Source organism: Bos taurus, chromosome 2, assembly GCF_002263795.3.
Source record: "Bos taurus isolate L1 Dominette 01449 registration number 42190680 breed Hereford chromosome 2, ARS-UCD2.0, whole genome shotgun sequence".
Lineage (NCBI taxonomy): Eukaryota > Metazoa > Chordata > Mammalia > Artiodactyla > Bovidae > Bos > Bos taurus.
In genome coordinates, this window is record NC_037329.1 from 71,784,243 (window position 1) to 71,808,037 (window position 23,795).

The window sequence follows — 23,795 nt, forward strand, 5'->3', positions numbered from 1 at the left end:
ATTAATCTTATTTCTTTTCTATTAGACGAAATCCACTAAGGGTAGGAAATGAATCTTAGTTACCTCTGCTATCCAGTATGTATTAAGTAATAAACTAGACTGTTTATTGAATTTAATTCTAATCTGCTACTTAGTTTGATACAGGCTTGGTTGACTATTGAGTTTAATATCATTAAACTCTCATCTGCAGAGAGTTTAAGTCTTACATTCAGATGAAACAACAAATGATTTTGGAGATAGATAGTTTGTGCAGCTTCCTGTTTTTTTGAGGAGTCAATATTAGGTTTTAGGTACTTTCTTTCCGTTTCTTAACATATTTAAGTAATTATGAGAAGAAACAGACATGCAGCTGTTCCTGAATTGCATTATTTGTTCTTTTCTAATATCAGTACTTACTGAATTACTAGATCCTGTAGTTTTTCCTCTCATTTGATTCACATGGTTATAACAAATGTCTGGTAAAGCCAGCATTAGAACTTGTAATCCCTACTCTTTTTAGTTTTAGTTTATGCCTCCTAATGTGCAGAAATCTAGGCATTAAGATTAAATTTAAATAGCGTTACATTTTCCAGTCTCTACTCTTGCCAAAAACTCTGTAAATTAAACTGTAAGAACAATAATTGGGAAATGAAAGCTATTAAAAATCAACTCTAGACAACACTTCAAATACTCTTAAAGTGTTGACTCACTTGATTCCGTAACGGTCTTAGGACATAAGTAAACATAGAGATAGATGATTGTCAGTTGTTTTTAGTGTGGCCAGATTTAACCCCAGAAGTAAACAAAATTTATACTTGACAAACAATTCAGTTTATCAGTGAAGATAGTGAACTTGGTAGATCATGTGGCTTTTTTGGTGAGGATCATCTGTGTAAACTAAGTTAACCTGTGGTTTCCATAACTATTTATCATACTTACTTTGTTGACATAACTATAAAATCTAAAGGGAATGAGGGTGAAAAAGAGCCAAGGAATTACATGCTACAGTTTAACCTTGGATATGTGGCATGTCCATATTTGTAAAATTTATGTGTTAAAATTTAGTTTATGGATCATTTTAGATCAGCCCAAGATATGTATGATTGTAATTATGCATTCATTAAGGAGATAGTCAAAGTAAATTGATGAGGTCATAGTTCACTTTTCTTCCTATGTAATCAGATGAGTTTGCTGTTTTTTAAGTTACTTACTTTTGGTTGCACTAACTCATTTTAGTTGAAACAGTAGTGCATTTACAGAAAAGTTGCAAGAATAATATGAGTAATTATTTTTCAGGAATCATTTGAGAGTTGCAAGTATGATGTCCCATTTCCCTTGAATTTCCTACAGAGAAGCATGTTCTCCTGCACAACTCAATATAGTCATCAAAATCAGGAAGTTATTGTGACATTACCACTATCTAATCTTCAGACCCCATTCAAATTATGCCTGAGAGTGTCATTTATAGCCAGAGGTTCACTGTTACCAGTTGCTCCCCATTCCTCCTCCCCACAGCTCCTGGCAAATGCTAATCTTTCTGTTTGTGTGAATTTGCCCATTTTGAGACTTTCATAGAAATGGAATCATGTAATTTGTGGCCTTTTGAGTCTGAAAATGCACTTGGCATAATGTTTTCAAGGTTTATTCATATTGTAGCATATATCAGTACTTGATTCTTAACAGCTGAATAATATTCCACTGAATGGATATACCACCTTTTTATTCGTTCACTGATACACATTTAGGTTTATTCATTTTTGGCTGTTATAAATAACACTGCTGTGAACATTTGCACACAAGTTTTTGCACTCAACATAACTCTTAAATTCTTTTGGATATGCATCTAGGAGTGGAACTACTGGATTATAAGGTAACTTTATGTAGAAATTTTTGAAGAACTGCGAAATTGTTTTCAGTAGTGACTGTACCATTCTGCCGTCCTATCAGCAGTGTATAAGAGTTCCAATTTCTACATGTCCTCACCAACATGACATTCTCCCTTCTTTTTTTTAAAGATCCCCGCTCTCTCCCCCCCCCCTCCCACAAACATGTATTTATTTGGCTGTTTTGGGTCTTATTTGTGTCCTGTGATGTTTGGACTCTGTACTTATGGCATGTGGGCTCCAGAGCTGCTCCATGACTTGTGAGATCCTAGTTCCTTGACCAGAGACTGGACCTGCATCCCCTGCATTGCAAGGCAGAATCTTAACCAGTGAACCACCAGTCAAGTCCCTCCCCTTCTTTGTGATTCTGATCATACCAGCTGGTATAGAGTGGTCTCATTGTAGTACTGATTTGCACTTCTCTGATAGAAAAGTTCTTCTCTGATAGCATCTGTTCATGTGCTTGTTGATCGTGTGTGTATCTTCTTTGGATAAATGTCTGTTCAGATTTTTTATCCACTTGAAATTCAGTTATTTCCTTCTTTTTGAGTTGTAAGAGTTAAACTATTACCTAGTCCATAGTCACCAACATTTATACATATTTTCTTCTTTATCCATTTGGAGTTAATTTTGGTATAAGCTCTAAAGTAGGGGGGGGGGTCAAACTTCATTCCTTTACATGTGAATGCATGTGGATATCCAGTGATCCTAGAACCACTTGTTGATAAGATGGTTTTTTCCCCATTGAATGGTCTTGGCACACTTATTGAAAGTCAGTTGAGCATAGATATTTGGGTTTTTTCCTGGGTTCTGAGTTCTGTTACATTCATCTATATGTTGCTTCTTATACCAGCACCACATTGCCTTCATGTGGTGAAGTAAGTTTCAAACTTAATTACTTTGTAGTAAGTTTGAAAATTGGGAAATGTGAGTCCTTCAATTTCATTCTTCTGTTTTAAGATTGTTTTGGCTGTTCTGGGTCACTCATACCTCCCATATATATTTTGGATCAGCTTGTCTATTTCTGCAAAGAGGGCAGTTGGGAGTTTTGATGAGAATTGCACTGAATCTGTATATCTGTTTGGGAAGTATTGTCATCTTAACAACGTTAAGTCTCACACATGAATTATGTTTTTATATTTCTAAAGCAGTGTTTTATAGTTTGTTTACACTTCTTTCATCTCCTTGGCTAAACTTACTCATAAACATTTTATTCCTTTGATGTTATTGTAATATGTAATTTTTTTAGTATCATTTTGGATTTAGTTTGGATTCTAGTATATAGAATTCATTTTTGTATATGTTTCTTATATCTTACAACCTTACTGAACTTGTTTATTAGTTTTTTTGTGTTTTATGTATAAGATCATGTTATCTACAAATAAAGGATAGTTTTAACTTCTTCCTTTTTAGTCTGAATGCCTTTTATTCCTTTTTCTTTTCACTTAATCTCTTTTTCTTACCTGAGTGCCCTGGCTTGAACATTTAGTAAAACATTGAATAGAAGTGTTAAGGGTGGTCATTGTTGTCTTATTCTTGATCTTATGGGAAGTGTTCAGTATTTCACCATCAAGTATGATGTTACCTGTGGGATTTTTCTAGATGCCCTTTATCATTTTATCATGAAATTGTGTTGGGTTTTGTTAAATGCTTTTTCTGCTGAGAGGATCATATGATAGATTTCCTGTATTCTGTTAATATGATATATTACTTTGACCATATTTGATGGTATGTTGAATCATTGTTGCATTTCTGGGATAAATCTCACTCGTGGTGTAAAATTCTTTATATATGTTGCTTGCTTTGATTTTGTTGAGGACTTTGATGTCCGTATTCATAAGGATATTGGTCTATAGTTTTTTTGTGTGTTTTTTTCCCCTTGTGATACCTTTGGTTTCAATAAGAGAAGTACTGGCATCAGAATGAGTTGGAAAGTCTTCTTTCTTCTATTTTTTTGAGGCTCTTCTGAAGGATTGGTATTAATTCTTACTTCAACACTCGGTAGAATTCACCAGTGAAGCCCTGGGCTTTTCTAGAGCTTTTTGATTAGCGACTCAGTCTCTTTACTTTTTACAGGTATATTCAGATTTTCTGTTTCTTCAGTTTTTAAACCAGGCAACTTTAGAGAGCCAAAGGTGGACTTAATGGATGAGAGGTTGGGATAATAGGAGTAAACCAGGATTATTCTGGCATACTAGGATTTCTTGTTAAATCACTAAGTCTTGTCCCACTCTTTGTGATCCCATGGACTGTAGCATGCTGGGTTTCCCTGTCCTTCACTATCTCCCAGAGTTTGCTCAAACTCATGTCCATTGAGTCAGTGATGCCATTCAACCATCTCATCTACTGTTGTCCCTTTCTCCTCCTGCCCTCAGTCTTTCCCAGCATCAGGGTCTTTCCCAGTGAGTCGGCTCTTCACATCAGGTGGCCAAAGTATTGGAGCTTCAGCTTCAGCATCAATTCTTGCAGTGATTATTCTGGGTTGATTTCCTTTAGGATTGGCTGGTTTGATCTCCTTGCTGTCCAAGGGACTCTCAAGAATCTTCTCCAGCACCACAATTTGAAAGCATCAGTTCTTCAGCACTAAGCCTTCTTTAGGGTCCAACCTTCACATCCATACATGACTACTGGAAAAACCATAGCTTTGACTATATGGACCCTTGTCAGCAAAGTAATGTCTCTGCTTTTTAATACACCATCTAGGTTTGTCATAGCTTTCCTTTCAGGGAACAAGCTTCTTTGAATTTTGTGGCTGCAGTCACTGTCTGCAGTGATTTTTGAGCCCAAGAAAAAATATGTCACTGTTTACACTTTTCCCCCATCTATTTGCCATGAAGTGATGGGACCAGATGTCATGATCTTCGTTTTTTGAATGTTGAGTTTTAAGCCAGCCTTTTCACTGTCCTCCTTACCTTCAAGAGGCTTGTTAGTTCCTCTTCACTTTTTGCCATTAGGGTGGTGTCATCTGTGTATCTGAAATTGTTGATATTTCTTCTGGCAATCTTGATTCCAGCTTGTGATTCATCCAGCCCAGCATTTCATGTGATGTATTCTGCATATAAACAAGGAAACAATATATATAGCCTCGACCTACTCCTTTCCCAATTTTGAGCCAGTCAGTTGTTCCATATAAGGATCTGTTGCATTTTGACCCCATACCAGTTTCTCAGGAGACAGGTAAGGCAGTCTGGTTGGTATTCCCATCTTTAAGAACTTTCCACAGTTTGTTGTGATGGAAGCACAAGCCAGAATCAAGATTGCCAGGAGAAATATCAATAACCTCAGATATGCAGATGACACCACCCTTATGGCAGAAAGTGAGGAGGAACTAAAGAGCCTCTTGATGAAAGTGAAAGAAGAGAGTGAAAAAGTTGGCTTAAAGCTCAACATTCAGAAAACTAAGATCATGGCATCCGGTCCCATCACTTCATGGCAAATAGATGGGGAAAGAGTGGAAACAGTGTCAGACTTTATCTTTTTGGGCTCCAAAATCACTGCAGATAGTGACTGCAGCCATGAAATTAAAAGACGCTTACTCCTTGGAAGGAAAGTTATGACCAACCTAGATAGCATATTGAAGAGCAGAGACGTTATTTTGCCAACAAAGGTCTGTCTAGTCAAGGCTATGGTTTTTCCAGTAGTCATGTATGGGTGTGAGAGTTGGACTATAAAGAAAGCTGAGCGCTGAAGAATTGATGCTTTTGAACTGTGGTGTTGGAGAAGACTCTTGAGAGTCCCTTGGACTGCAAGGAGATCCAGCCAGTCCATCCTAAAGATCAGTCCTGGGTGTTCATTGGAAGGACTGATGTTGAAGCTGAAACTCCAATACTTAGGGCACCTGATGGGAAGAGCTGACTCATTTGAAAAGACCCTGATGCTGGGAAAGATTGAGGGCAGGAGGAGAAGGAGACGACAGAGGATGAGATGGTTGGATGGCATCACTGACTCAATGGACATGGGTTTGGGTGGACTCCGGCAGTTGGTGATGGATAGGGAGGCCTGGCGTGCTTCGGTTCGAGGTGTCAACAAAGAGTCGGACACAACTGAGTGACTGAACTGAACATAATCAAAGGCATTAGCATAATCAATGAAGCAGAAGTAGATGTTTTTCTGAAATTCTTTTGCTTTCTCTGTGATCCAACAAATGTTCACAATTTGATCTCTGGTTCCTCTACCTTTTCTAAACCTGTCTTGTACACCTGCAAGTTCTTCGTTTATGTACTACTGAACTTAACTTGGAAGAGTTTTAAGCATAACCTTACCAGCATGCGAAATGAATGCCACTGTATTGTAGTTTGAACATTCATGGATCACATCCTTGTTGTGGCGAAAGAGCTTGTGTAACTCAATGAAGCTATGAGCCATTACATGCAGGGCCACCCAAAATGGACATGTCATAGAGGAGACTTCAGACAAAATGTAGTCCACTGGAAGAGGGAATAGCAAACCACTCCAGTTTTCTTGTCGTGAGAACCCCATGAACAGTATGAAAGGGTAAAAAGACATGACACTGGAAGATGAACTCCCTGAGGTCGGAACATTCCAGTATGCTCTTGGGGAAAAGCAGAGGGCAATTACTAATAGCTCCAGAAAGAATGAAGTGTCTGGGCCAACGAAGAAATGACACTCAGTTGTGGATGTATCTGGTGGTGAAAGTAAAGTCCAATGCTGTAAAGAACAATATTGCATACTAGGATATACGGTTACCCTTGTTTTAGTTGACTGCACAATACTGCCCCATCTTCTGTTTTCAAATGTAAACTTAATTTAGTATCCTTTTATACAGTGTAATGATGATCTTAAACCTTAAGTTATGGTGATGAAGTCTGTGGATGCTTTCCCTAGAAAAAGGCATGTACACATAACCTGATGTGCACATATATAGGTAATTCAGGTATTCCTGAAGCCCGCCTATGGACTCTTGTTTAGTAACTCTTTTTTAGTAAATAAATAACCTGTATTTTAAAGAAAAGCAGATGGTGGTATTCATTTCCATGATTTTTCTTCAAGTCTTTATGATAATAGTGTGTTTGAAAATTTATTATCTTTTTATACTGTTGGTGAAACCTTGTTACAAAATCTCATTGTGTGACTCTACAAGTTTATGGTAATTTAATATTTTTTGATGAACAATTTAGGGAAACTTTCTTCCATGAAAATGACAGGATGTGTAAAGAGTTGCCTTATGACAGCAGAACTGCCAATATTGATGGTTTTTAAAAATAATAATTTGGTAATTTTATTGTACAATAGAACTTTCCAATGTGTAAGTAATATATCTTAAGCCAGGCAAGAAAGTATTATTCTTTTGATACTAAGTGGTTTTAGGTCAGTACAGTCAGAATTTGCCAAATTTGAGAAAAATAACTGTAACAATTAATTGTTAATTAATTCAGTTAGTGGTAACAGTTTGCCAGAGAACATGTATGATTTATTTTGAAGGAATGATATTCAGTCTTGAAATGTCTACAGGAGTCAGAAGAACAAAAGAGAAAGAAGATGTCATGCATGTTAAAGAATGGGAGTTTTATTTACTTCTAACAAGTATAGATTTTCTCTTTTTTAGAATTGTGCTATATGCTTGATATGTTTTCTTTTTTTTTTTTTTTTCATTTAAAAAAATTTTAAAAACTTAACGTATTTTTTAATTGAGGGATAATTGCTTTACAGAATTTTTGTTGTTTTCTGTCAAACATTAACATAAATCAGCCACAGGTGTACCTCTTGAACCTCCCTCCCATCTCCCTCCCCATCCCACTCCTCTAGGTTGATACAGAGACCCTGTTTGAGTTTCCCAAGACATCAAGCAAATTCCCATTGGCTATTTTACATATGATAATGTAAGTTTCCATGATACTCTCTCCATACATCTTACCCTCTCCTCCCTTCTCCGTGTGTCCATAAGTCAGTTCTCTATGTCTGTTTCTCCTTTGCTGCCTTGGAAATTAATTGATCAGTATCATCTTTCTAGATCCCATATATATGCATTAGTATATGATATTTATCTTTCTCTTCTGATTTACTTCACTCTGTATAATAGACTCTAGGTTCATTCACCTCATTCAGTTCAGTTTAGTTCAGTTGCTCAAGTCGTGTCCGACTCTTTGTGACCCCATGGACTGCAGCATGCCAGGCCTCCCTGTCCATCACCAACTCCCGGAGCTTGCTCAAACTCATGTCCATCGAGTCAGTGATCCCATCCAACCATCTCATCTTCTGTTGTTCCCTTCTCCTCCCACCTTCAATCTTTCCCAGCATCAGGGTCTTTTCCAATGAGTCACTTCTTCCCATCAGGTGGCCAGAGGATTGGAGTTTCAGCTTCAACGTCAGTCCTTCCAGTGAATATTCAGGACTGATTTCCTTTTGAATGGACTGGTTGGATCTCCCTGCAGTCCAAGGGACTCTCAAGAGTCTTCTCCAACACCACAATTCAAAAGCATCGATACTTCAGTGCTCAACTGTCTTTATGGTCCAAGCTTCAGATCCATAAACAACTACTGGAAAAAACCATAGCTTTGACTAGACAGACCTTTGCTGGCAAAGTAATGTCTCTGCTTTTTAATATGCTGTCTAGGTTGATCATAGCTTTTCTTTCAAGGAGCAAGTGTCTTTTAATTTCATGGCTGCAATTACCATCTGCAGTGATTTTGGAGCCCCCCAAAATAAAGTCTGTCACTGTTTCCATTGTTTCCCCATCTATTTGCCATGAAGTGATGGGACTGGGTGCCAGGATCTTAGTTTTTTGAATGTTGAGTTTTAAGCCAATTTTTTCACTCTCCTTTTTCTTTCATCGAGAGGCTCTTTGGTTCTTCTTCGCTTTCTTCCATAAGGGCAGTGTCATCTGTATATCTGCGGTTATTGGTATTTCTCCCAGCAATCTTGATTCCAGCTTGTGCTTCATCCAGCCCAACATTTTGCATGATATATTCTACATACAAGTTAAATAAGCAGGGTGACACTGTATAGCCTTGACATACTCCTTTTCCTACTTGGAACCAGTTTGCTGTTCCGTGTCCAGTTCTAACTGATCATGATGGTCTCATCAGCAACCTAGAGCCAGACATCCTGGAATGTGAAGTCAAGTGGGCCTTAGGAAGCCTCACTATGAACAAAGCTAGTGGAGGCGATGGAATTCCAGTTGAGCTATTTCAGATGCTAAAAGATAATGCTGTGAAAGTGCTGCACTCAGTATGCCAGCAATTTGGAAAACTCAGCAGTGGCCACAGGACTGGAAAAGGTCCGTTTTCATTCCAATCCCAAAGCAAGGCAATGCCAAAGAATGCTCAAACTACCGCGCAATTGCACTCATCTCACACGCTAGTAAAGTAATGCTCAAAATTCTCCAAGCCAGGGTTCAATAGTATGTGAATTGTGAACTTCCAGATGCTCAAGCTGGATTAAGAAAAGGCAGAGGAACCAGAGATCAAATTGCCAACATCTGCTGGATCGTCGAAAAAGCAAGAGAGTTCTAGAAAAACATCTACTTCTGTTTTACTGACTATGCTAAAGCCTTTGACTGTGTAGACCACAACAGATTCTGAAAAATTCTTGAAAGAGCTGGGAATACCAGACCACCTGACCTGCATTGTGAGAAATCTGTATGGAGGTCAAGAAGCAATAGTTAGAACTCGACATGGAACAACTGACTGATTCCATATAGGAAAAGGAATACATCAAGGTTGTATATTGCCCCCCTGCTTATTTAACTTATATGCAGAGTATATCATGTGAAATGCTGGGCTGGGTGAAGCACAAGCTGGAATCAAGATTGTAGGGAGAAATATCAATAGCCTCAGATATGCAGATGACACCACCTTTATGGCCAAGAGTGAAGAAGAACTAAAGAGCTTCTTGATGAAAGTAAAGAGGGGAGTAAAAAAGTTGACTTAAAACTCCACATTCAGAAAACGAAGATCATGGCGTCCAGTCCCATCACTTAATGGCAAATAGACGTGGAAACAATGATAGACTTAATCTTGGGGGGCTCCAAAATCACTGCAGATGGTGACTGAAGCCATGAAATTAAAAGATGCTTGCTCCTTGGACGAAAAGTTATGGCCAACCTAGACAGCATATTAAAAAGCAGAGACATTACTTTGCCAGCAAAGGTCTACCTAGTCAAAGCTATGATTTTTCCAGTAGTCATGTATGGATGTGATAGTTGGACTATAAAGAAAGCTGGGCACTGAAAAATTGATGCTTTTGAATTGTGGTGTTGGAGAAGACTCTTGAGAGTCTCTTGAAGTGCAGGGAGATCAAAGCAGTCTATCCTAAAGAAAATCAGTCTTGAATATTCATTGGAAAGACTCGTGCTGAAGCTGAAACTCCAATCCTTTGGCCACCTAATGGTTAGAACTGACTCCTTAGAAAAGACCCTGATGCTGGGAAAGATTGAAGGCGAGAAGAGAAGGGGACGACAGAGGATGAGATGGTTGGATGGCATCACCAACTCAACGGATGTGAGTTTGAGTAAATTCTGGGAGCTGGACAGGGAGGCCTGGCATGCTGCAGTCCATGGGACCACAAAGAGTCGAACATGACTGAGGGACTGAACTGAACTGTTGTTCCATGTCCAGTTGTTTCTTGACTTACATACAGATTTCTCAGGAGGCAGTTAAGGTGGGTCTGGTATTCCCATCTCTTGAAGAATTTTCCACAGTTTGTTGTGATCCACATAGTCAAAAGCTTTGGCATCGTCAGTAAAGCAGACGTAGATGTTTTTCTGAAACTTGCTTGCTTTTTCGATGACCCAACGGATGTTGGCAATTCTAATTCACCTCATAAGAACTGACTCAAATATGTTTTCCTTTTTATTGATATGTTTTCTTTTCCCTTTTTTTGATAGATTCAGAGACAGAAAAACACCAACATGTTAATAAGTTGTAACTGACAAGTAGCCATCTGTTGATTTGTAGAGCAATTGTGGTGAAGTAGGGAACATATCACTTTTCCCTCAAAAAAGGAATTGAAGGGGCAGTTACCACCTATCTCTAGCCATTTGTTGCCAAATAACTTTGCTGGATCTTCAAGTATTAATATTTTAAGAGAAGTTAGAGATCCATATTTTTAGAGTAAATCTTTCATTTTTAAAAAGCACTGGTTAAATTTTATTTATTTTTTTATCTTTTTATATATATATATATATTTTTATTTTATTTTATTTTTAAACTTCACAATATTGTATTAGTTTTTCCAAATATCGAAATGAATCCACCACAGGTATACCTGTGTTCCCCATCCTGAACCCTCCTCCCTCCTCCCTCCCCATACCCTCCCTCTGGGTCGTCCCAGTGCACCAGCCCCAAGCATCCAGTATCGTGCATCGAACCTGGACTGGCGACTCGTTTCATACATGATATTATACATGTTTCAATGCCATTCTCCCAAATCTCCCCACCCTCTCCCTCTCCCACAGAGTCCATAAGACTGATCTATACATCAGTGTCTCTTTTGCTGTCTCGTACACAGGGTTATTGTTACCATCTTTCTAAATTCCATATATATGCGTTAGTATACTGTATTAGTGTTTTTCTTTCTGGCTTACTTCACTCTGTATAATAGGTTCCAGTTTCATCCATCTCATTAGAACTGATTCAAATGTGTTCTTTTTAATGGCTGAGTAATACTCCATTGTGTATATGTACCACAGCTTTCTGTGACTGATGAAAGAAATCAAAAGAGGGCTAAATAAATGGAGAGGTATACTGTGTGCATGGCTTAGAAGACTCGGCAAAGTAATCACTTCTTTCCTAGTTGATGTTCAAGTTTAATGCCATTTGTGTCAAAATTTCAGAAAATCCTTTGTAGATACTGACAAAATTATTTGAAAACTTCCTTGAAAAGGCACAGGATCTATAATACCTAAAAAACAATTTTGAAAAAGAAAAATAGTGGGAAGAATTCCTCTATTTAGTTTCAAGACGAATAACTGCTGTAAATAGGATTGTGTGGTATTGGTAGAACCACAGGCACATAGATCAATGAAACAAAATAGGGAGCTCTGCATGAGTATGGCCAGGCAACTGATTTTTAAGATACCCAGTGTAATTCAGTCAAAGGAGGGTAGTCTTAACAATTGTGCTGGAGCAATTGGATATCAAGCAAAAATATGAACCCTGACCTAAACCATATACCTGTATAGAAATTAACTCAAAAATAGTGTACATTAGTATAAGAAGTAAAACTATAAACTTAGAAATATATGAGAACATCTTTGAGACCTGGGGCTTGGAGAAGAGTTACTAGGCATGATACCAAAAACATGACCATTTTTAATCAATGAAATGGATTTTATCAAAATTAAAAGATTTTGCTTTTCCCCAAAGAGGATGTATACAGATAGCAAATAAACACACAAAAGGATGTTCCTCATCCCTTGGCATCAGGGAAATGTAAAGAAGACTTTGGTGAGATGTCATTACTATACATCTGTGAGTACAGCTAAAATAAAAAATTATGATAACTCTAAATGCTTATGAAGATATGGAGAAACTGGATCTCTCAAACATTGGTTTTGGGAGTGGTATAGCCAGTATGAAAAATAGTCTGGCAACTTCTTAAAAAGATAAACTTACACTTACATATGACTCAGCAGTTTTATGTGTGGTCACTTATTTCAGAGAATTGAAGACTTATTTCTTCACAAAAACCTGTGCATGATTGTTCATGACAGCTTTATTAGTAATAGCAAAAAACTTGGAAAAGCCAGTGTCCTACAGTAAATTAATGATTAAAGAAACTGTGACACATTCATACCTTGGAATACTACTCAGCAATAGAAAACAAGAAATCTGTTGACACACACAATTTGGATGGATTTCAAGGGCATTATGTGGAGTAAAAACAGTCAATCTCCAGAGGTCACATATCGTATACTTCATGTATGTAACAGTCTCAACAAAATTAGAGATCAGGTTAATGGTTGCTGAGGTTTAGGGATGTTGGAGGTACGAGTGGATGTGTCTGTAGAGTAGAAGTATGAGGGAGCTATTGGTGATAATGGAATATATCTTTATCTTGATTGTGGTATCAGGTCAGGAATTGAGATGTGTGATAAAGTGACATAGAACTGTATAGGCACATTGTGCAGTGCCTGATTTTAGTAACTGATTTACTGTAGTTATGTAAGGTGGAAGCATTGGGGGAGAAAGGGGAGATAGGAGGACCTCTTGTTATTATAATTGCAGCTGTGAACATTTCAGTAAAAGAATGTAAAAAATATAGTGTGAACCAAACAAAACATGTCTCAGCAAAGATTTAAGCCTCTGATCTGTATATATGTTTGTGACCTCTGGTTGATGAAGTTTTTCAAACTTCATATTTGGAGCTTAGAATTTTAACTGGCCCAATCAAGTTTTTAAAGAAGAATGAATTAGGTAGATTTTAGACATTTATGTTCAGGAAAGGGAAACATAGGTAGTATTTCTCCTAAAAACTTGGAAAAAAAGGAAGAACACGTCAGTAGTTATTTTTTGCCTTTTTCTTAAATCAGTTTAAGTATTGGTTTATTTATATATATATAACTTCACTTGGTCTCTGTGTAAAAATCCTAAGTAAAATAGCAGCATACTGTGTTTATTATTATGTATTATGTATATGTATTGTTATATTTAATATAACATTTTCCAATGTATTTATATTTAATATACATTATATATTACTAATATGTATCATGTATTATTTATATTATTAAAAGTTTATACTATTGAATAAAATAAAATATACTATTAAAAGTATGAACAATACATAATGATCAGGTGGAGTGTATTTTCAGAAATGCAAAGATGATTCAGTATTAGTTGATATAATTCATCATGTGTATCATGTATCATGTACATCATATACATCATGTATATCATTGTATATCGTGGGATTGGTTCCTGTGTTTGCTATAAGACGTTGCTACTTTGTTGCTCGGTTGATGCTAGGTTCTGGCCATTGTACTTGCTCTCGGTGATAGACTGTAGTTTGTGTGATGTGTACCACTTCTGAACAGGCACCTGACACTTCATGTATACTCATCTGCCTCTACCATATAGTTAAGTGAAACTGCATTTAAAAAAGATGGACACTCAAATATCAAGCGCAAAAGAAAGATAAGTAACTCAGTGAGTTGAAGTTTAAGGCATTTTAGTTTACACAACACTCAGTGCAAATGGAAATGGAGGTGTTTGATCCAAAGTTGAGAGCTGCAGAACACTTGACTGGGGAGACATTAGGGAGGGGAGGTGTTCCACAAGTGCACCCTTGTTGGAGGCTGCGGCAGTGGATCCCTCCATGGTGGATCTCAGATCACTGAGCTAAGGGAAGAGGCAGTTCTTGTTCAGGGTTAGAATGCAACTCTTTCGAGCACTGCAGATGTCATGTGGTAAGCTCTGTCTGGCCTGCAGACGCTTGCTCATCTGAGATCAGGCAGATAATACTCTTCCCTCAAATTCTTATCAGATGGTTTTGGTGGCCTGTGAAGCCCCTTCTTCTTGTCACCTCATGGACTTTGACTTATGTGGAATTGACCTTCCTTCTCTTTGTGTTGTGGGGCTAGCCTAGCTTTGGAAGGTGTGCCCATCTCTAGGGATGGTGGTAGATGTTGGGCAGATACGTGTCCCACCTGTGAGAACAGACCCGGTGGTTGCTCGAGGGCTCTACTCTCTTTACAGTTTTGATGATTTAAATACAACAACTTTAGATTAATAGAGAAACAATAGACGCATTCCCACTAAAGACAATGTACCTACATGCTTAGTCCTGTCCAGCTCTTGCAACTCCATGGACTGTAGCCCAGCAGGCTCCTCTGTCCATGAGATTTCCAGGCAAGAATACTGGAGCGAATTGCCATTTCCTTCTCCAGGGGATCTTCCCAACCCAGGAATCAAACCTGTGTCTCCTTTGTTGCAAGTGGATTCTTTCCCCACTGAGCCATCGGGAAAGCCCCTATTAAAGACACACAGGTGACAAAGTGAAAGTGAAGTTGCTCAGTAGTGTCCAGCTCTTTGCGACCTCATGGTCTGTAGCCTACCAGGCTCTTCTGTCCATGGGGTTTTCCAGGCAAGAGTTCTGGAGTGGTTTGCCATTTCCTTCTCCAGGGGATCTTCCCATCCCAGGGATTGAACCCAGGTCTCCTGCATTGTAGGCAGATGCTTTACTGTCTTAGCCACCAAGGAAGATCTTATTACCACTGCTATTAAATTATTTTAATAGAAGTAACAGCAAATGTAGTTGTAAACATTATAAACTTTGGAAAGGAGGAGGTGAAATGTCACTGTTGGCAGCTGATTGGATTGGATTGTTAGAACTTAAACAATAAAATTCAATAAAGTAGTGGGGAGTAAAAAATACATAGAAATAACCTATATGTTAAGTATACATATATATTCTGTATTGTAAGAAACACACACACAGGCACATATATTTGCTAAACAAGGAGGAACTGTTTTTGTTAAAATAAGTATATTTCCAAAATAGATTATGTGCTCTTCTTTCCATAGAGTGAATGTATAATCTGCTTAAGTCATCTACATTTCCATTATAAATTTGACTTTTAAGAATCCTAAGAAGGCATACTAATAATACACAGAAAAGTATTGTGGAAAATATATTTTAATGGCTCCTCTGAGTCTTCATTTGGAATTTCTTATAATCCAGAATTTTAAAAAAATAATTTTATTTATTTTTGGCTGTGCTGGGTCTTCCTTGCTGTGTTGGCTTTTCTTAGTTGCTGTGAGCCAGGCTACTCTATTTTGCAGGCTTCTCATTGCAGTGGCGCCTCTTGTTGAGCACAGGTTGTAGGGCATGCGGTCTTCAGTAGTTGCAGCACGAGGCCTCAACAGTTGGCGGTAACCAGGCTCTAGACTACATGTTCAGCAGTTGTGGCATACAGGCTTAGTTGCTGTGTGGCATGTGAGATCTTCCCAGATCAGGGATCAAACCTGTGTCTCTTGTAAAGGCAAGCGGATTCTTTATGACTGAGCTACCAGGAAGCCCAGCACAGACTTTTAACACCGAAAGAGGAATCACGCAGGTAGAATTTATGATGGAATCTAAAGCAAATTGATCTTCTGTTTTCGTGGCATTGATTTTTAACATTTGTTGATTGGTTAAAGTGTTAAAATTTGCTTTTAAACAGTAATTTAATGTAGAACATGAGCCAGGAGAAATATTTTTTGCAGAGGCAGTTGTTTGGAAAGATGGTTTACATTTCTCTACCGCCAGCTCTTTGCCCTTTGAGCAGCAGCAGTGGTGCATCTACTGCTAGCTGTGTAGGTGTCAGAAGTCAGGAGTCGTTCATTTGAAGAGCTGTAGGGCCTGGGGTGAGGGTGTATACATGGTAGTGTTTTGGAAGCTTCTTAGGCAACTCTCTGTTTGGTTTAGCTATGGCTGTTATGTTTGTAATTACATATTATTTATTTTCTAAGATACACAAGTAAATAATTGTTCTTTTGTTCCTAGCTCAATAGGATGGAAATAAATGTAGCTTCCCATAGTCTTTGAATTCTAAGTTTACCTACCACACTTTAGGAAATTAGGAGATTTATTTTGTTTTTAATGTACATGAGGAAGAAGAGCCATATTAGCTTCACTCTGTGCATCCAAAAGTCTATATCTGCATGTTCTCACCTTTATCTTCTGCTGTAGTTTAAACTCAACCCCTAAAGACCCTGATTCAAGGAAAATACTATCAGTGCCTGTCTCTGAGCTCTCAATTTTCCAGTCCCAGGGCTTGGAATGTGGAGGAGATGAAAGAAAACAGACTTGAAAATATGCAAACATGAACTCAGACCTTCCCCAGAGCATCATCAGGAACTCCCCCAGTTCCTGAATTTCACTTTAGAATGTGCTTGATGCTTTATCTGAGTTTTGGGTTGTGTTAAGGGAGTGCAGAGTGTAGAAGCTGTTAGATGCACATAGAAAGACTAAAATGCTTCCTTGGAAGAAAACTCTGATCCTTCGTCTCACCAGGAGAATTGTGTGTTTAATGTGCTTCTTAGACTTAGGGCACAAAGTAGAGACTACAGGTTTGCTTTTGAAACTAGCCATAAATGTTCTTAAACTGAAAAAATTTTGTTACAACCATTCAAGAAAGACTAGGTTGTTCTTAAAATAGTATTGGTCTAGCTTATGTTAATGTTTCCTTCTCGGTATCCCTTAAAATTTATTCTGTCAAAATTTGTATTTAGCCTGTTGATTTTCAGTCCATTGTTAATGTCTTGACTCTTTACTAACACACAGGGTTTTTTTTCCCTTTGAAGAAACTCTAGGGAATCAGAAACCAGTAATCTTGGGAGGTGGGGGGTGCATATGGTGATAGAAATTGGTATTGCAGGGGTTGGAGGGACTGTTGACTGTACACCTTTCAATATTACCAAAAAATTAACCATATAAATATATCATTTATATACAATATTAAAATAAGGGGGGCCTAATTGTTGAGTAAAAATATGCTTGTTGTAGAATAAGTTGAAAATATAAGAAAATACAAAGAAAAATTATAATCAACAATCTCAACGATCTAGATGTAACATCTCATAGATTACTTCAGTCTGAAAGAAAAGTTGTGTTTATATATACAGTGTTGGCTCTGGTGCTCAGTCACTCAATCATGTCCAACTCTTTGTGACCCCATGGACTGTAGCCCGCCAGGCTCCTCTGTCCATGAGATTTTACAGGCAAGAATACTGTTGTGGGTTGCCGTTTCCCCCTCCAGGGGATCTTCCCAAGCCAAGGGATCAAACGGGTTCTTTACCACTAAGCCACCTGGGAAGCCCATATACAGTGGACCCATGACCACTGTTAGGGTTTGGGAAGCAGTTGAAAATCAGCGTATAACTTTGATAGTCTTCTCTGTGTCCAGGGTTCTAGATCTGTGAATTCAACCCACCAAGGATTGTATGTATTGTGATTGATTATACTGTGGTGCGTATCTAATGAAAAAAGTCCACATATGAGTGGACCCATGCAAGTCAGCTCCTTGTTTAAGGATTACCTGTACAAATTTGTGCATTTTGACAAAACAATTTATAATGTGTTGTTATTTGAATGAGAACAAAGTAATTAATAAAAACTAAAATTATTCAGTTTTCCAGATTATTAACTATTTTGCTTTCATTCTTTTTCATTGCTGCATAGTTCTACATGTTGAAGTACTTGATTTCACCAGTTCATTATTGTTGGATATACAGATTGTCCTACTTTTCTTTGATTATAATTCCTTGTGAGTTAAACCATCAATAATGATTATTAGATGCAGAATTGCTGAGTCAAAGTCACAGTTTTTTTTTTTTTAACTTTTTAATTTGCACTGGGGTATAGTCAATAACAATGTTGTAATGTTTTCAGGTGAACCATTCATATACATGTATCCATTCTCACCCTAACTCCTCACCCATCCAGGCTGCCACATAACATTGAGCAGAGTTCCATGTGCTATACAGTAGGTCCCTGTTGGTTATCCATTTTGAATATAGTTGTATTTACATGTCTATCCCAGACTCCCTAACTATCCCTTCTCCCCATCCTTGCTCTCTTCCTCACATCACCAGTTAGGTCTCTAAGTCTGTGTTTTGTAAGTTCATTTGTATCTTTTCTGTTTAGGTTCCACATATGAGGGATGTCATATGACATTTCTCTTTCTCTGTCTCTGACTTAACGTCATTCCGTATAACAGTCTCTAGGTCCATCCAGCCACATAGTTATTTTTAAGGCGTAATCAGATTGCCTCCCAGAAGGTGTGTGCTCGTTTGTGCTCATTATGTGTACGAGCATCTCCGTCACTGTGGCTGCATGGCATGCCCAGTTGACCAGCCACTCACTTACAAATTCATTGCAGTATAATAGACGGAACCTGAAGATAGGCAACTCCCAGATTCCTGGTTGTGGGGAGAAAACAATATAGGGCATGTAAGTAAAATTGATCTCATACCCAGTATGTGATTGCTCTTAGGCTGTAGTAGGTATTTTGCACAATTTAAATCTAGAGTATTTGAATATTAGGTTCCTGCACTTAGCCATGATGGGTGAGCTTTTCACTGTCTTAGTTGAACTCTTCTCAGCTGATAGATCAAATTGTATTCTGCCTACTGCTGGCCAAGCATTATAATGGAAGGATGTACAAAATTGAACATTTGCTAGATTAAAATATTCCTAAAAGTGGATGTCCACCTGAATTTATCAAAAGATGAGAGATGGTTGACTAAGTAGCTTGCACACTTGAATCCAGAGAAGATATTGCACCATATTTAACTGTCTCTCGAAATGTTTACTGACCATCTTGTGTTGACATGCAGAGGTACTTTGCTGGCACACTAGCGGTTCTGTGAATTTCACTTTTGGATCTTGGCAGAGAAGGGGGAGAAGAGGCCAGGCAAATAATTGGCAAGAGAAGCAAATAGTTACAAGTCTGTTAACAATGAAGTCTTGTTTGCCCATGCTTGGCCTGTCTGGAGTTCTGAGACTGGATTCCTTAGCTCTGTGAACTGTAGCACAAGAGCACTCCTTTGGTTTAGGGTGCTTGCAACTGTAAGCATGCTGAAGAGAACACAGTCATGTGTATCTTATTGGGATGAGTATATCCTGTCCCTGTTGCTGCTGCTAAGTCACTTCAGTCGTGTCTGACTCTGTGTGACCCCATAGACGGCAGCCCACCAGGCTCTCCTGCCCCTGGCATTCTCCAGGCAAGAACACTGGAGTGGGTTGCCATTTCCTTCTCCAATGCATGAAAGTGAAAAAGTGAAAGTGAAGTCTCTCAGTCGTGTCCGATTCTTAGCGACCCCATAGACTGCAGCCCACCAGGCTCCTCCATCCTTGGGATTTTCCAGGCAAGAGTACTGGAGTGGGGTGCCATTGTCTTCTCCCCTGTCCCTGTTAGGACTTAGTATAAAGGCATTAATTGTAGGAAGTGGGCTAGGAATGGTTTATCAGTGCAAGTCTCTGGAATTGCTTCTTAGATCTGTTTGTGTTTTGTGTGTTTCAGAGTGAAAAGGTTACGGAAATCAAGACTGTTACTTTTTTTTTTTGGTAAAGCAAAGGAGCAAGGGCTGCTTATTTAATAGAGTCTTGGTTGTGAAAAAGATCTAATTTTATAGTGTAAGCTCTTTCAAAGGCTACTACTTAGTGAAATTGTTATTTCACCTAACTTGGGGTTATGATCTGTTAATAAATCTCATAGTTTTATTACAAAATTGAACTAAGAATTAGAATATGATGATACATACTTCTAATTTTACCAGTTTTGAAAGGGTCCTCTTTTTTGGCAACAGTGAGAAAAACTAAGGGCAAAATTTAAAATAGCATGTTTTAGTAGCAGATGAAATGTTTTTAAGAAGTCATGTATCTGGTTGTAGGTCTTTCTTTTGTTCATATGTGTCCTATGTTTCTGTGTTCTGGGTAGATTAGCATTCACCCACACTCCAGTTTTTAGTCTCACTTCTCTTTTTCTCTTGTGAAATATTTCCTTCAGCAAAAGCATGATGAAAATTAACTTTTAGTAATTAAAATGTTAAATTTTCTCTCTGCTTAACAGCTAACTTTTTGTTTTTGTTTTCAGCATTGGTTGGATGGTACAAAAAGCATCAAAAAGCAAGTAAAAAGTAAGTGATGAAAAAAATTTTGAAAAAAGTTGGAAACTGAATTATATATAATTGCATATTAGAAACTGGTTTCTCATAGTCGGGACATAAATAATGTTTCTGATGAGTTTCTTAGCATCTCCATTTTTCTAAAAATAATTTCAATCCGGTATATCGACCCACCCCTTAAATTATAGAGGGTTGATGGTAATTAGATGCATGTAGTTTGTTTGTTTGTAGTTTGTTTCTAGAACAAAGGCTTGTAGTTTGGAAATGAGATTGAGTTCCCATGAGATGCTTAACTTCTGTTTAGTAGTTACTTACACTGGAATTTTTCTGTTTGCTATCTGCCCTGCTTTAGAAAGTATTTTGAGACTTTAAGGCTGTAACTTTATTTTTTTTTGTTAAGACTAATGAAAAGAAGTTATTCCCATAAAATGTCAGTATTATTCCTAGTGATAGGGGAGAATACCAGTGTCCAGTCCATAGTCCGTCATGTTTTTTGTAGTACCAGATTTTAGGGCACCTCAACTTTTTTACAAAATATTGGGATCTCTGATAATATAGAGGTTAGTGAAATGGTGAAGTGAATTGGAAAGGATGTGAGTGAATTTGCCAGGTGCAGTTAACAACAGGTGTTCTTTTTGCTCTCAAGAAATACAGCTCAGCAGCTTTGTAGGGCTGTTAGCATACACAGTCAAGACTTTTTTATTTGACATATTTGGCCAACTTTTGTAAGTCTTCTGGAGCTGTCTGTTCTTGGGAGCACAGATGATGTGATAGTGCTACATGGTGGTTGGGACATTTAAAAAGTCTACTGATTGTGTTAGGCTTAAGCCTACAGTGTAACCTGAATTATTGCTGCAATAATCTGTTCTCTTTTGTCCACTTCAGTAGATGTTTGACAAGTTTACTGACTGAAAATCCTTACTATTTAAATACCTGTATTGAAAAAATTAACGCCCTCCCTTTTCTTTTAATGGCAGTTGGTTCACCCTATTGTCTGCATCTTCGAGTTAAGTTTTATTCCTCAGAACCAAATAACCTTCGTGAAGAGCTGACCCGGTAAGACCACTATCTAGAATTACATACAAGAGTCAAGTTTCAGTTAGACTAGCCAAAGATGTTGGAAGATTACCTCAATAATTCCTTCAGTTTTACAGTTTATGAAATGGATACTTTGTCCTGGTAACAGGATACCTGACAAGGGAATTTCATTTTGAGACAGTGCTTTTTAAGTGTAGGATGTTTTCCTTTATTTACCAATTTTCAAAATAAACAGTTGGTTCTCTAACATCCTGCAAAACTAACTAACTATCGAGTTCAGAAGTATCACTATCAATTCATGAATTTTAAACAGGGCAGTTGTGTTTTAATATATTACGTTTTTATGTTTATTGATATTCAAAATTATCTATTTTTGGCCACCCCTGAGAGTTATTTCAGGTTGGCTCCTGACTTTCTTTTTTGACATACCATTGAGTAATGAAAATATTTAATCCTGATTTCTCTTGAATGGTCTTAAATAACTTTAAATAAGTTACAGAAACTGATTTTTATTTTGTCTTGCCTCCTTAGTATTTATCCATTGAGTCTGTATTGCATTTCTATAACTCATGCACATGTACTACTTTTATTAAGTAAAAAATTGAATTGCTGAATCCCTTTAGAAGGGTTTCCTCTTGAATATTCTCCTGATGGATAAGAGTGTAGCTGTCATTTGTGTGTATGTAGCTGTATCCCTTTACATACGAGGTGGCTGTGTTGTCAGATCACAGAGCTCATTCTCAGAATTTGCTTTAAACCTTGGTCTTTTGAGAGTGTCCTGAACTCCAGTGCATCCTTCTGACGCTGAATGCCCCTTGTTTCATATTCTTTTTCCTTTATAGACTTTATTGTGGGTAAAGTTTTGTAATTAAGAATGTTTTTTCTCAAATTAGAAGGGCAGGATTATTTTTCACGGTAGATTATTCTGTTTAGTTAAATTTGTGCCTTTTGTTTTTCTTAGGTATTTATTTGTTCTTCAGTTAAAACAAGATATTCTCAGTGGAAAGTGAGTATTAGTTTAAGGTAAACCATGTTTTCTTGAGTAGTTGAAAAAATAAGTTTATAGTTAAATATGAAAAAAAAGCAGTTAACATAAAGTATGTCTTATTTCCATTTATCATAAAACAGAGGTTGTGACATTGGCTTATTTAACACATTTATGTTTTGGTCTCAGATTAGAGTGTCCCTTTGATACAGCGGTTCAATTGGCAGCTTATAACTTGCAAGGTAAGCAGTTCTTATGTTCGCTGTTAAGAGTGAAGGGTAATTCTTCTTTGTGTGTGTTTGAAGCCTCTCAGAAGATTCATAGTGACATGCCAGAAGAGAAACACCTGTGTTTCTGTAATCTTGCATTAGTATCCAGCTCTGATTCCCTTGTTTCAGAGCATTGCCTTCTTTTCCTTCCCTTTAACTTTATTTGCTACCTTTCTGTCTAATAGTATTTTCAAGCAGAATTTACAGGCTACTTGATAATTCAATACATGTTATGATTCGACCCTCAGCAAATTTTTTCTTTTTATAAAGAATGCAGGGATGTATGAGTAAATTGTTGCTGTAGCCACCTGGCTTGCTTTCTTTTGTCTTATTCTTAAGAACAAGTCCATGAAAAGAAATACTTAGCATGTATTTAAAAGTTCCTGATGGTTATTTTAAGAATTTTTTAAAAAGTGTTTTCCAGTCAATGAGATTAATGAAAAACTTACCCTTTTGTACCTTGTTACACTGATCAAATATTTGTTAAACTTAGGCATTTTCTTCTGAAAAAATTGACATTTTAGGAAAATAATAATTTGTCTTTGTTCATAAAATGGAAAGAAACATTTTGGCTGGACTATCTATATATATTAAAATAAAAATAATATTTAATAATTAAGACAATAATTTTATGCTTTTTGGGGGTGATTCTGTATTATCCCCAATCTCTCTAAATCAGTAGTATTTATTTTCCGTTGTATGGGTAATAGACTATACTTTCATGTTTTATGATAAACCTAATCTGCTGATATTGTACTTCTATTTTGGAAATCGTGTTTTTCTGTTGATAGAGTAATTGGTGACTGAAGGAAATTTCTGGACTTCAGAAATTTGCTGCTAATGTAAAATGTAGTCTGTCTACAGACTGAAACTTGTTTTTTCATCTTCTGGAATGTTGAATGGATACTAGTTTGGAAGTGCTATACCTTTAGAACGTGTAATGATCACACTGTGCATTGATCTGTGTAATGATCACAGTGCATAATTGCACGCATCTCTTCTTGAAAGCACATTTTTAATGTTCTACTAATTGCTATGTGAGAATTCTGAAACTCTTGGATCTATAGAAAAG

The 23,795-nt window shown here is 37.3% G+C and overlaps 1 protein-coding gene across 4 annotated transcripts in view; it reads left to right on the plus strand.

Annotated features, from left to right (window-relative positions):
- EPB41L5 (erythrocyte membrane protein band 4.1 like 5) overlaps nucleotides 1-23,795 on the plus strand; it is a 170,333-nt gene that overhangs the window by 34,131 nt on the left and 112,407 nt on the right. For all 4 annotated transcript variants that reach the window (XM_024975535.2, NM_001429694.1, NM_001429697.1 and 1 more), the window contains 4 exons: nucleotides 20,401-20,443; nucleotides 21,409-21,487; nucleotides 22,431-22,475; nucleotides 22,644-22,696. In XM_024975535.2, coding sequence (XP_024831303.1) covers nucleotides 20,401-20,443; nucleotides 21,409-21,487; nucleotides 22,431-22,475; nucleotides 22,644-22,696 — 220 coding nt within the window. The remainder of the gene's footprint in view (nucleotides 1-20,400; nucleotides 20,444-21,408; nucleotides 21,488-22,430; nucleotides 22,476-22,643; nucleotides 22,697-23,795) is intronic.